This window comes from Piliocolobus tephrosceles, chromosome 9 (assembly GCF_002776525.5).
Source record: "Piliocolobus tephrosceles isolate RC106 chromosome 9, ASM277652v3, whole genome shotgun sequence".
NCBI classification, from domain to species: domain Eukaryota; kingdom Metazoa; phylum Chordata; class Mammalia; order Primates; family Cercopithecidae; genus Piliocolobus; species Piliocolobus tephrosceles.
This window is the reverse complement of record NC_045442.1, coordinates 36,212,374-36,223,914: the sequence shown is the minus strand read 5'-3', so window position 1 is coordinate 36,223,914 and position 11,541 is coordinate 36,212,374. Positions and strand designations below refer to the sequence as shown.

Here is an 11,541-nt window from a genome sequence, read left to right as displayed (position 1 = left end):
GTGCAGTGGCTGGATCTCAGCTCACTGCAAGCTCCGCCTCCCGGGTTTACGCCATTCTCTTGCCTCAGCCTCCGGAGTAGCTGGGACTACAGGCGCCTGCCACCGCGCCCGGCTAATTTTTTGTATTTTTTAGTGGAGACGGGGTTTCACCGGGTTAGCCAGGATGGTCTCGATCTCCTGACCTCGTGATCCGCCCGTCTCGGCCTCCCAAAGGGCTGGGATTACAGGCTTGAGCCACCGCGCCCGGCCATTTTTTGTATTTTTTTTAGTAGAGACGGGGTTTCACTGTGTAGATCAGGATGGTCTCGATCTCCTGACCTCGTGATCCACCCGTCTCGGCCTCCACCTGCATCAGCCTCCCAAAGTGCTGGGATTACAGGCTTGAGCCACCGCGCCCGGCCGAATTATCTTTTCAAAACCAACTCAAAACACAAAATAAAACAAAGTAAAGGCCCACACCTGTAATCCCAGCACTTTGGGAGGCTGATGCAGGTGGCTCACGAATTCAGGGGTTCAAGACCAGCCTGGTCAAGATGGTGAAACCCCATTTCTACTAAAAATACAAAAAAAAAATTAGCCGGCTGTGGTGGCGGGCACCTATAATCCCAGCTACTTGGGAGGCCGAAGCAGAGAACTGCTTGAACCCGGGAGGCAGAGGTTGCAGTGAGTTGAGATCGCACCACTGCACTCCAGCCTGGGCGACAGAGCAAGACTCTGTCTCAAAAAAGCAAAAACCAAACCAAACCAAACCAAACCAAAAAACCACACAAACCGAAGTGAAAACAGAAGAATGCGGTGGCTGAACCAGGATCTTTCAAGATTTCAAGGGTATAGAGTTAGAATAAGAATTCTGATTATGAAAGAGATGAAAAGATTCATTTTGGGAGAGAGGTGGTCCCCAGTAACATAATGTCAACTGAAATAAGCTGGTAAGAAATTCCCTACAGCAAAGATGGTGGTGTCACTATAAAGGCAGTGAGAGTCAATATGCTGTTTGGCATGCTGTAATAGAATGCCTTTTATTTCTTTCAAATCACTAATGCTTGCAGCACACACACCCACATGGTGATGAAACCCTGAGTATTTGGCAGTAGAAGGGAACTCAACTGCAGAGTGGGAGGAAGGCCCAAGAGGGTCAGAGCAAATACCTTGTGTACACTGTGCACAACTGTGCCTTCTTTGTTTTGTCACTTTGTTTCTATAGCCTGAGATGCCCTATCCAACTCCAGAATCATATCTTATGCATCCCCCACAAACCAGCTGAAATCCTATCTTAATTGCGAAGTCAGTTCCTGCCTACTCTAGCTCACACTGAACTCTTGTCTTCTCTGAACAGCTATAGCACTACTCATTTTCCTATCTAATCTACTGTTACTTAAATGTTTCAGCCTTCAAGGGCAGGGACAGTGTTTTGCAATCCTGTAGCCTTCAGCACTAAATACAGTGTTAAGGAGCTTAAGAATTCGCCCAAATACACGCTGCTTTGAATCATTCCTCATATGTCAAACGCTTTTCCACTTCCTAGTTTATTAAAATATAAAATAATGCGGGTAGGGATGTCTATTTTGGTAACCTGTACCCTCAGTGCCCAGAACAGGGCTTGGCACATAGCAGATACTCAACAAATACATGATCAATCAACGAAGGTGCTACTTACAGGGGTAAAATCAATAGGGAAATAACAGGATGTCACTTCAAACAACTCCTCCACAAAGGGTCCTGTGGCAACAGAGAAAGAATGAGGTTGGCTTATCAGCCTCATTCATCTGATAAAGCTCCAACCAGCTAATCATGGCTACCACGATGTACCCAGGCTATAGTCCCTGGAGATGAGGTCATGGACGATGCGGAAGGCCACCAGAAGATTACGGGGATCCTTTTCTCCATCCATCACCTGGATGAAGCCAAAGGTGAAGTCAGCTCCTAGGCTCTTTAACTCTGGGAAGGAGAGAATAAGGTTACTACATTGTCCCACAGCACAGAAAGTGTGGGCTTTCTCCTGGCCTGTATTCTCCCTCTGCTATCACTGCTTCCCTTTTCCTTTCAGGGCTGACCCTTTTTCCATTCCAAGAAAGTACTCAGTGAAGAGATGTGCAACAATATACACATTGCTGTGGAGGTAAGAATTTAAAACACTGGCTAAAACAAACTCTACCCTTCCTTTACTTCACTGGGGAGGGAGCGGACTCCCCCTTTCCCTTTATCATTCTCTCTCAGGATACCAACTCTTCTATATAACCCCAGGTAAAATAAGTCCTACTAATAGGGGAAAAAGTAGGATGTGCTTGCTTTTGACATTTCCCAGAAGGCTCTGCCTCTTACCTTCTTCCCGGGTTCGCATAAAATTGGTGATGATATTGTAGACTGTGTGTCGGTCCACCTGTGGCAGGGACTTGGGGGTGGGGGAGAAAGAAGTGAAGAAAGTGCTCAAAGAATACCTCAGCTGACACAGCTAGTTCCTGCTTCATAATCTCTAAGTGAACAGTGCTCCTTATACCAGCATAAGATCAATCTAAGAGAAACTACAGAGAAAGGGTATGCTATTGACTCAGCAGCACAGCAGTGGTGCCAATAATCCAAACCTGCCTGATGGATGGATGCCTTACTTTCTGTAGGTATAAGAGGATACAGGTCAGATCTAATGGCATACACCCCTCTCCTTGTCCAGTAGCAAAGAAGAGCATATAAACATGCTGAAGAAGAGCATGTAAACATTCATAAGATCCCAAAGAATTCAGAATTTAGAAGGCAATAATTTTTGTTATTGAATCCCAGTTATGTTAAGGGGTGGAGACAGAGGAAAACACCAACATGACTGTTATCCCTCACCTGTACATGCACTTCCTGGAAGATGGCTTTAAGCACAGAAACAGCCAGCCCTGGGGGCAGGGCCACACACAGGCTCTGGGGGAAAGGAGAAGGTATATGAACACCGAGGGAATTGCAGCAGGGACTCCAAAACACAACCCTACAACAGGCCTAATTAGCTACTGTAAGAATCACAGCACCCTGGTTGAGGAAGAAGTACTAATAGTGAGAATCTTTCTCAAGCTGATGAGTTCCATGCAGCTCTTTCCAGCGGGCTCTGGTTTCCAGTCCCCCAAAGTACACTTTTACTTGCTAGAGGGAAAAGGGAAGTAGAGCTGGTAACACTAATTTAGTCCCACATTTGGGCACCTGCTCCTCAGCATGTGAACCAAAGCGCAAGAAGGGAAGTAGACAAGGGCTCCCTTGAACAAAGTTAACGTAATGAAATGAAGGAGAACTCACAAGTGCCTTCAAACCCTGCAGGACAGATGGGATCACAAGATGATGGTCCTTCAGCCGGTTCTCATAGAACAGTATCAGGTGTACCACTGCACAAACCAGATTCAGCCATTAATGGACATAGGCACAAGAACGGCGCAATAGTTCTGCTGCTTTCCTAAGTCTGTAACAGCTGTTTCTGTTTGGGTTCCACTACAAATTTTCTCTTTTACCAAGAGATATGTCCTATGCTATACCGCTAAACAGGCTGTAGGTTGCGCATGTGGTGCTTGCCTCTAGGGAGGCTGAGGTGGGAGGATCATTTAAGCCCAGGGGTTTAAGGCCAGCCTGAGCAACACAGTGAGACTCTGCCTCTAAAAAACAAACAAAAGGAATTCCTTCTCTCGGCTTTGGAGCCCTCCCTCCCTCTGCCTCTATACAGGGGAGCTTCTTCCTTCTCCCTTCCTTCTTGCCTATTAAACTCTCTGCTACTTAAAACCACTTCACGTGTATCGGTGTCATTTTATCTAAACCAGCATGAGGACCAAGAACCCTGATGTTCCTCCACTCACTAGAGCCGTATCATTTTGTGTGTTGGCTGGGAAAGGAAATTCATTCATCAGACTGAAGCAATCAAACTCCAAATGGTACTGTAAACTGAATCACATATCCACACGCCATTCTTCTGAGGACTCTCAGATCAACTCCAGGAGGAGCCCTTGCTGCTGTTCCCCATTTGACACCCCTTTCGAGTAGGAAGTAGCCAGAAGGAGTCATCGCCTCAAACCCCCTAACAGCAGTTAGTGTGGCATCTCTACAGGGGGGAATGTTGTAGGAGTTATTAAGAAATTATTTTAGGCAGACAGAGACGAAAACGGGTCCTTGGGAAGTTTTTGTTTTTAAAAGCATCTCCAGAGAAGTTTCTTGTAAGCCCTGGCTCTTAGTGTCAAGCTGCAACCTTTGATATGCAAATGCAATCCATTAGAAACTGGGTCCACCCAAATATGGCAATTCCCGTGGCCTTCCTGCTTCCTATAGTTTGCCTACACCTGCTATACAAGATAAGTAAGATGTTGGCCTTCTTCCCCCTCAGGACCTCAAAGCTTGCTGATATTTCATTACTTTTCCTCTTTACCTATGAAATACTGCTCTGTTCATTTTACAGAGTGGGAAAATACACTGAAAAAACAGTCTAAGGCTACATTTGAAATCCATGTGTCTTTCTTTTTTTGGAGACGGAGTCCCGCTCTGTCATCCAGGCTGGAGTTCAGCGGTGTGATCTCCACTCACTGCAACTCCCATCTCCTGTGTTCAAGTGATTTCTGTCTCAGCCTCCCAAGTAGCCGCAGGCGCCCGCCACCATGCCTGGCTAACGTTTTGTATTGAAATCCACGTGTCTTTTGTCTCAATTCTAATCATCTCTGCGACATATACCAGTGAGAAATGAAGACCTTGCATTAGTAGTTCATAGATACTTTAAGCCCTCCCTCCCTGCCAGTAAAGTTGGCTTGAATAGATATGGGAGACCTGGGCTCAGCAATCCAGGAAGACATTCCTACTAGTGACACCAGTACCTTCCTTCTCCAGGAGCAAGGTGTGACAGTGGAGTAGCACCTGTGACAAAAGTTGGATTCCTCGAGCCCGAGTTCGGGGTTCTGGATTCTCTAGAGAGGACCTGAGGGAAAACAGGGTAGAGAGGGCCTGCAATTACCCAGTTCAAATGTTTGAAGAAATAAATATTTTACATTCGTCACACTCACCCCCTGGGCATGGAAGCAGAGCCAAGCCCTGTTAAGAGTAAAAACAGCCCAGGAAGGTGTTCCTGAGGTAACGGCATTACAGATACCAGTAAGGACAGAAGGCTTAAGAGCGATCCTCAGACTGATGTGGCATCATTTAGAGGCACACATGACACCAAGAGCCAACAGAGGTTTCTTCCTCCAGGCACCCCCAGCTTGGCACCTAATGAGCACTATGCTAATTCTTTCTCCCCAGTGGTATGATTGTGACATTCCTCTGAACTACAGCTTAGCAGCTACCCACAGGATTTGAGAGATGATTGGCAGCTGCAGCTTCCACCAAAACAAGGAGAATACGTGTATTTTTGTAAATTAATGCTAAGGAAAAAAACAATGCTCAGAATCACCACCAAGTTCCTAGGATAAAAGAAAACATGAAAAACCAAAACTTTATAACTGGAAGGTTACAAAGTAAGATGGCCAGAATATAGCTCTAACTAGGTAGGATTACTGATATAGGAGAAGCTGGACTGAAGCAACAAGGAAGTAACTTATCCTCAATATTGCTCTATGGAGATTATACTGAAACATATTAGAAATAATCTAAGCAGGAACAAGCAGAAAGTGGAAGAGTTCTGGCCATGACAGTTGTACTGAACCTCCAGGGTAAGAGTATATATTAACTAAGAGTAAGGGGACAAAAATAAGGTCACTCTTAACAGGATCTCCAGGATAAAAACCTGTAGAAAGGTTTCTACTCAGGAAGTAGAAAACTGTGCATTCAGGTTGGGTGTGGTGGCTCACACCTGTAATCCCAGAATTTTGGGAGACAGATGAGAGGATCACTTGAGCCCGGCAGTCGCAACCAGCATGGGCAACACAGTGGGACCCTGTCTCTACAAAAAAGACAAAAACTTAGCTGGGCATGGTGGCACAAGCCTGTAGTCCCAGCTACTTGGGAGGCTGAGGTGGGTGGATGGCTTGGGCCCAGGAGGTTTATAGGCTGTAGTGGGCCATGATCGCTCCACTGCACTCTAGCCTGATTAACAGAGTGAGACCGTCTCAAAGAAAACTATGCATTTGGAGCATTTAAAAATGGAACAAGGCACACAAATGCTCATAGCAGCATTATTAGGAATAGCAAAAAAGTGGAAACAATCCAGATGTCCATCCACTGATAAATGATTAAATAAGATGCATAGCCATACACCGGGAAAAGAAATGCAGAACTGATATGTGCTGCAACATGGATGAACCTTGGAAACATGCTAAGTGAAAGAAGCCAGCAACAAAGGTCACATGAAATTTCCAGAGGAGGCAAATCCATAGAAGACAGAAAGTAGATTAGTGATTGCTGGGGGTTGGTTAGAAGAGGGAAGGGGAAATGACTGCTAATGGGCATGGGTTTCTTTCTGGAGTAAGGAAAATGTCCTCAAACCGACTGTGCTGAGAATTGCACAAATCTGTAAATACACTTTTAAAAGCCACAGAATTGCACATTTTAAAATGGTGAACTTTATGATATGTGAATTATATATCAATAAGGCTGTATGTATATATGTATGTGTGTGTATATATATATATATATATATTTTTTTTTTTTTTGAGACAGAGTCTCGCTCTGTCACCCAGGCTGGAGTGCAGTGGCGCAATCTCGGCTCACTGCAAGCTCCACCTCCCGGATTCACACCATTCTCTTGCCTCAGCCTCCCAAGTAGCTGGGACTACAGGTGCCCACCACCACGCCCAGCTAATTTTTTGTATTTTTAGTAGAGAAGGGGTTTCACTGTGTTAGCCAGGATGGTCTTGATCTCCTGACCTCGTGATCTGCCCACCTCGTCCTCCGAAAGTGCTGGGATTACAGGCATGAGCCACCGTGCCTGGCCTATATATATATTTTTTATGGGGGTCTCACTCTGTCACCTGGGTTGGAATGCAGTGGCATGACCTGTTTACCACAACCTCCACCTCCCAGACTCCAGTGATCCTCCCACCTCAGCCTTCCGGGTAGCTGGGACCATAGGTGCATGCCACCACGCCTAGCTCATTTTTTTGTATTTTTGGTAGAGACAGGGTTTCACCATGTTGCCCAGGTTGGTCTTGAACTCTTGAGCTCAGGCAATCCACCTTCTTTGGCCTCTCAAAGTGCTGGGATTACAGGTATGAGCCACCACACCCAGCCAATGCTGTATTTTTTTTTTTTAATGGACCAAAGCCACCACAATGTGAGTAGAAAGGCCAAATAGTCTGTTACGTGGGAGAAATGTGTTAACAGTGACTTCTTTTTTTAATTTCCCCCAATTTTCTAGTTTTCTGTTTTAGAAGACATGCTGTCACAATTAACAACTCTTACTAGTAAGACTTGTCAATTTAAATGGTCTATACTACACTACATACTACAAGCACACTTCCTCTAAGTGCTTAGAATCCCAAGCTATAACACTGCTTTATCAGCTGTTTCCCAAAGCCTTTTCTCCTAGTGGGGATCTGCAGCAGGGTCAGCCTCCTGGGAACTCCCCAGGCAGGGCCCACAGCTTGTTCTGAGTCAGGTCTAGGCAGGCTAGCATCCCATGGGGGTAGGTGGGTCTAAAGATGCACAAAGGAATCAACAACAGCTGATGGCCTTCAACCACGTACCTCACCCCAAAGCTGTGGGCTGTGCCAGGAGTTGATGTGGCCTACAGGCTATGTGCTCCCAAATACTAAAGAAGCCTCAGCCAGATGGTATGAAACTTTTCAGGAGAAACAATTCAAACACATAGTCTTAGGCTGAGGTACTAATATGGAAGGGGGCTGCTGGGCTACAGGACAAATTCAGGCTCCAGGAAAGCAACAATGTGCAAAAGTAACTTTTCAGAATACACAGTCAGGATTGGAGAAGAACATTCTATAGCAGAGGCTCTTACCCAAGGGCTTCCACAACTTGTAACACTGTATAGTTGCCAGATTTCACATCTGCAGGAAATAAAATAAATATGAAAAATTAAAAAAAAAAAACCCTACCAAAGTGTTAAGTAACACTAATTATAATGTTTCCTGCCTGCCCTAGGCTTTGTACCTGGGGGTCTGCTATTCTTGCTAAGAACCCTCCAAGATAAGAAGCAGCATCACTGTAACACTTCAAATATGTAGCTTTGTATAAAAAATGAAAAGAAAATAAATATATCATTTGTGAATGACATGAGCGTGTATCTTGAAAATCCAAGATAAATTTAAAAAATTACAAACAAAATAATTTGTTAAATTAGTTGGATACAAAATATTATGAAATTTAAAACCTTTATATATATACATATACACAATAGCCTATAAAATGATATAAGGAAAAAGACCTGGTTTATAATAGCGAAAAAAGAAAAAGGAAAAAAATACCTGGATATAAACTTTTATCCTCATTTTAAAAAATCATAGTAAAATACACTGCATAAAAACTTTTTTTTTGGCCGGGCGCGGTGGCTCATGTCTGTAATCCCAGCACTTTGGGAGGTGAGGAGGGCAGATCATGAGGTCAGGAGATCAAGACCATCCTGGCTAACATGATGAAACCATCTCTGTTAAAAATACAAGACATTAGCCTGGCCTGGTGGCATGTGCCTGTGGTCTCAGCTACTCAGAAAGCTGAGGCAGGAGAATCGCTTGAACCCTGGAGTGTAGTGGTGTAATCACGGTCTCTGAGGCTCAGGTGATCCTCCCACCGCAGCCTCCCCAGTAGCTGGGACCAAAGGCATGTGCCACTACCCCTGGCTAAGTATTTTGTATATCTTTGTAGGGATGGGTTTCACCATGTTGCTGGTCTTGAACTCGTGGGCTCAAATGATTCTCCCATTTCAGTCTCCCAAAGTGCTGGGATTACAGACGTGAGCCACTGTGCCCGACCTAGATATAAACTTAACAAAAAAATGTGAAAATCTGATGATGCAAACTTTATTTATTTTTGAGATGGAGTTTGCTTTTGTCACCCAGGCTAGAGTGCAATGGTGTGATCTCGGTTCATTGCAACCTCCAACTTCTGGGTTCAAGCAATTCTCATGCCTCAGCGTCCCAAGCAGCTAGGATTTGCAGGCGTGTGCCACCACACCCAGCTAATTTTGAGATGGAGTCTCACTCTGTCACCCAGGCTGGAGTGCAGTGGCGTGATCTCGGCTCACTGCAACCTCTGTGGTCCAGGTTCAAGTGATTCTCCTGCCTCAGCCTCTCGAGTACCTGGGATTTCAGGAGCCTGCCACTGCACCGGGCTAATTTTTTGTATTTTTAATAGAGATGGGGTTTCACCGTGTTAACCAGGATGGTCTCAATCTCCTGACCTCGTGATCCACCCGCCTCAGCCTCCCAAAGTGCTGGGATTACAGGCATGAGCCACCGCGCCTGGCCCCAATTTTTGTATTTTTAGTAGAGATGGGGTTGTGTCATGTTGGCCAGGCTGGTCTCGAACTCCTGACCTCATGATCTGCCCGCCTCAGCCTCCCGAAGTGCTGGGATTACAGGCATGAGCCACTGTGCCTGGCCCTAATTTTTGTATTTTTAGTAGAGATAGGGCTTTACCATGTTGGCCAGGCTGGTCTTGAACTCCTGACCTCAGGTGATCCACCTGCCTCTGCCTCCCAAAGTGCTGGGATTACAGGCATAAGCCACTGCACCCGGATGATGAAAACTTTAAAGCACTAGTGAGATATCACTTCACATCTGCTAGGATGGCTATTATCAAAAAGACAAGAGATAACAAGTGCTGGTAAAGACAGAGAGAAAAGGGAACCTTTGTACACTGTTGGTGGAAATGTAAATTAGTGCAGCCATTATGGAAAACAGCATGGAGGTTCCTTAAAAAAATTAAAAATAGAACTACTGTATGATCCAACAATCCCACTACTAGGTACATATCCAAAGGAAATGAAATCAGTATCTGTAGAGATGTCTGTACTCCCATATTAACTGCAGCATTATTCACATTAGCCAAGATCTGGTAACAACCTAAGTGTCAACAGATAAATCAATAAAGAAAACATGACATGTGTGTACACATATACAACAGAACACTATTCAGCTATTAAGAAAGAAAGAAATCTTGCCACTTTTTTTTTTGAGACAGAGTCTCTCTCTGTCACCCAGACTGGAGTGCAATGGTGTGATCTCAGCTCACTGCAACCTCCACTTCCCGGTTTCAAGCAATTCTCCTGTCCAAGCCTCCCAAGTAGCCAGGATTACAGGCACATGCCACTATGCCCGGCTAATTTTTGTGTTTTTTTGTAGAGATGGGGTTTCGCCATGTTGGCCAGGCTGGTCTCGAACTTGTGACCTCAGGTGATCCACCCACCTCAACCTCCGAAAGTGCTGGGATTACAGGCATGAGCCACTGTGTCAGGCCAAAATTCTGCCACTTGGGACAATACAAATGAACCTGGATGAACATCTTGCTAAGTGAAATAAGCCAGACAGAGAAAGACAAATACAGTATCCTATGATCTCACTTATATGCAGAATCTAAAAAAAGTTTAATTCACAAAAGCAGAGAGTAGAATGGTGGCTGCAAAGTACAGAAGAAAATGGGGAGAAATTGGTTGAAGGGTTTTTTTAAACAAGCACTAATGAGGATCTGAAAAAGAAACTTTATAGAAAGGCATCTCATATCTTTGAAAGACTCAAGATAACAAATCTCCCAAATCAATCTATAATTTTAAGATAATCACCATAAAAACACTAATAGAATACTTTTGGAAACTAGATAAGCTTATCCTGAAATTAAAGTGCTATATATATATATAAAATATACATATATAATTAGACAAGCAAGTTGTGAAAAAGAGTAATAGAAAAGCAGGGAGAAGGTAGCCCTTCCAGATATTAAGAGATTATTATACGGTCACATTTTAAAAGTGTATACTTTTAACTACAAAAAAGAAAAATAATAAGTATACGCTTTTGAATATACTTGTAATTTTCCATAATAAAAGTAAAAAACAAAAACAACCAGTGTAGTTTCAATTCATATTCAAAGAAATCAATGGTACAAAAATAGAATGGAAAGTCCAGAGACATAAATACATATGAGAATATGATTTTTAAAATCCTATTTCAGTTAATGGGAAAAATAAAGACTATTCAATAAACAGTGTTAGAATGACTGGGTAAACATTTGGAAAACAAACAAAAACAAACATTGGTTTTAAATCTTTCACCAAAATACCTTTTTTAAATATGAGAAAATTTCTAAGAACAAGATAAAATTCAGAAGCCATAAAAGATTGGTTTTAGGCCGGGCGCGGTGGCTCAAGCCTGTAATCCCAGCACTTTGGGAGGCCGAGACGGGCGGATCACAAGGTCAGCAGATCGACACCATCCTGGCTAACACGGTGAAACCCCGTCTCTACTAAAAATACAAAAAAAACTAGCCGGGCGAGGTGGCGGGCACCTGTAGTCCCAGCTACTCGGGAGGCTGAGGCAGGAGAATGGTGTGAACCCGGGAGGCGGAGCTTGCAGTGAGCTGAGATCCGGCCACTGCACCCCAGCCTGGGCGACAGAGCAAGACTTCGTCTCAAAAAAAAAAAAAAAAAAAAAAAAA

The 11,541-nt window shown here is 44.1% G+C and overlaps 1 protein-coding gene across 7 annotated transcripts in view; it reads right to left on the bottom strand.

Moving 5' to 3' along the window:
• Nucleotides 1-11,541, bottom strand: part of MMS19 (MMS19 homolog, cytosolic iron-sulfur assembly component) — a 40,838-nt gene that overhangs the window by 18,028 nt on the left and 11,269 nt on the right. For 2 of the 7 annotated variants that reach the window (XM_026446564.2, XM_026446565.1), the window contains exons 2-8: nt 7,892-7,940; nt 4,821-4,921; nt 3,271-3,356; nt 2,830-2,904; nt 2,323-2,392; nt 1,810-1,938; nt 1,658-1,719 (exon numbers count right to left, since the gene is read on the bottom strand). The exons of 1 other annotated variant lie outside the window; for it this stretch is intronic. In XM_026446564.2, the coding sequence (XP_026302349.1) occupies nt 1,658-1,719; nt 1,810-1,938; nt 2,323-2,392; nt 2,830-2,904; nt 3,271-3,356; nt 4,821-4,921; nt 7,892-7,940 (572 nt within the window). Of the gene's footprint in view, nt 1-1,657; nt 1,720-1,809; nt 1,939-2,322; nt 2,393-2,829; nt 2,905-3,270; nt 3,357-4,820; nt 4,922-7,891; nt 7,941-11,541 lie in introns of those variants that run through there. 4 more of the 7 variants (XM_026446567.1, XM_026446568.1, XM_026446570.1 and 1 more) reach the window with 4 other exon arrangements.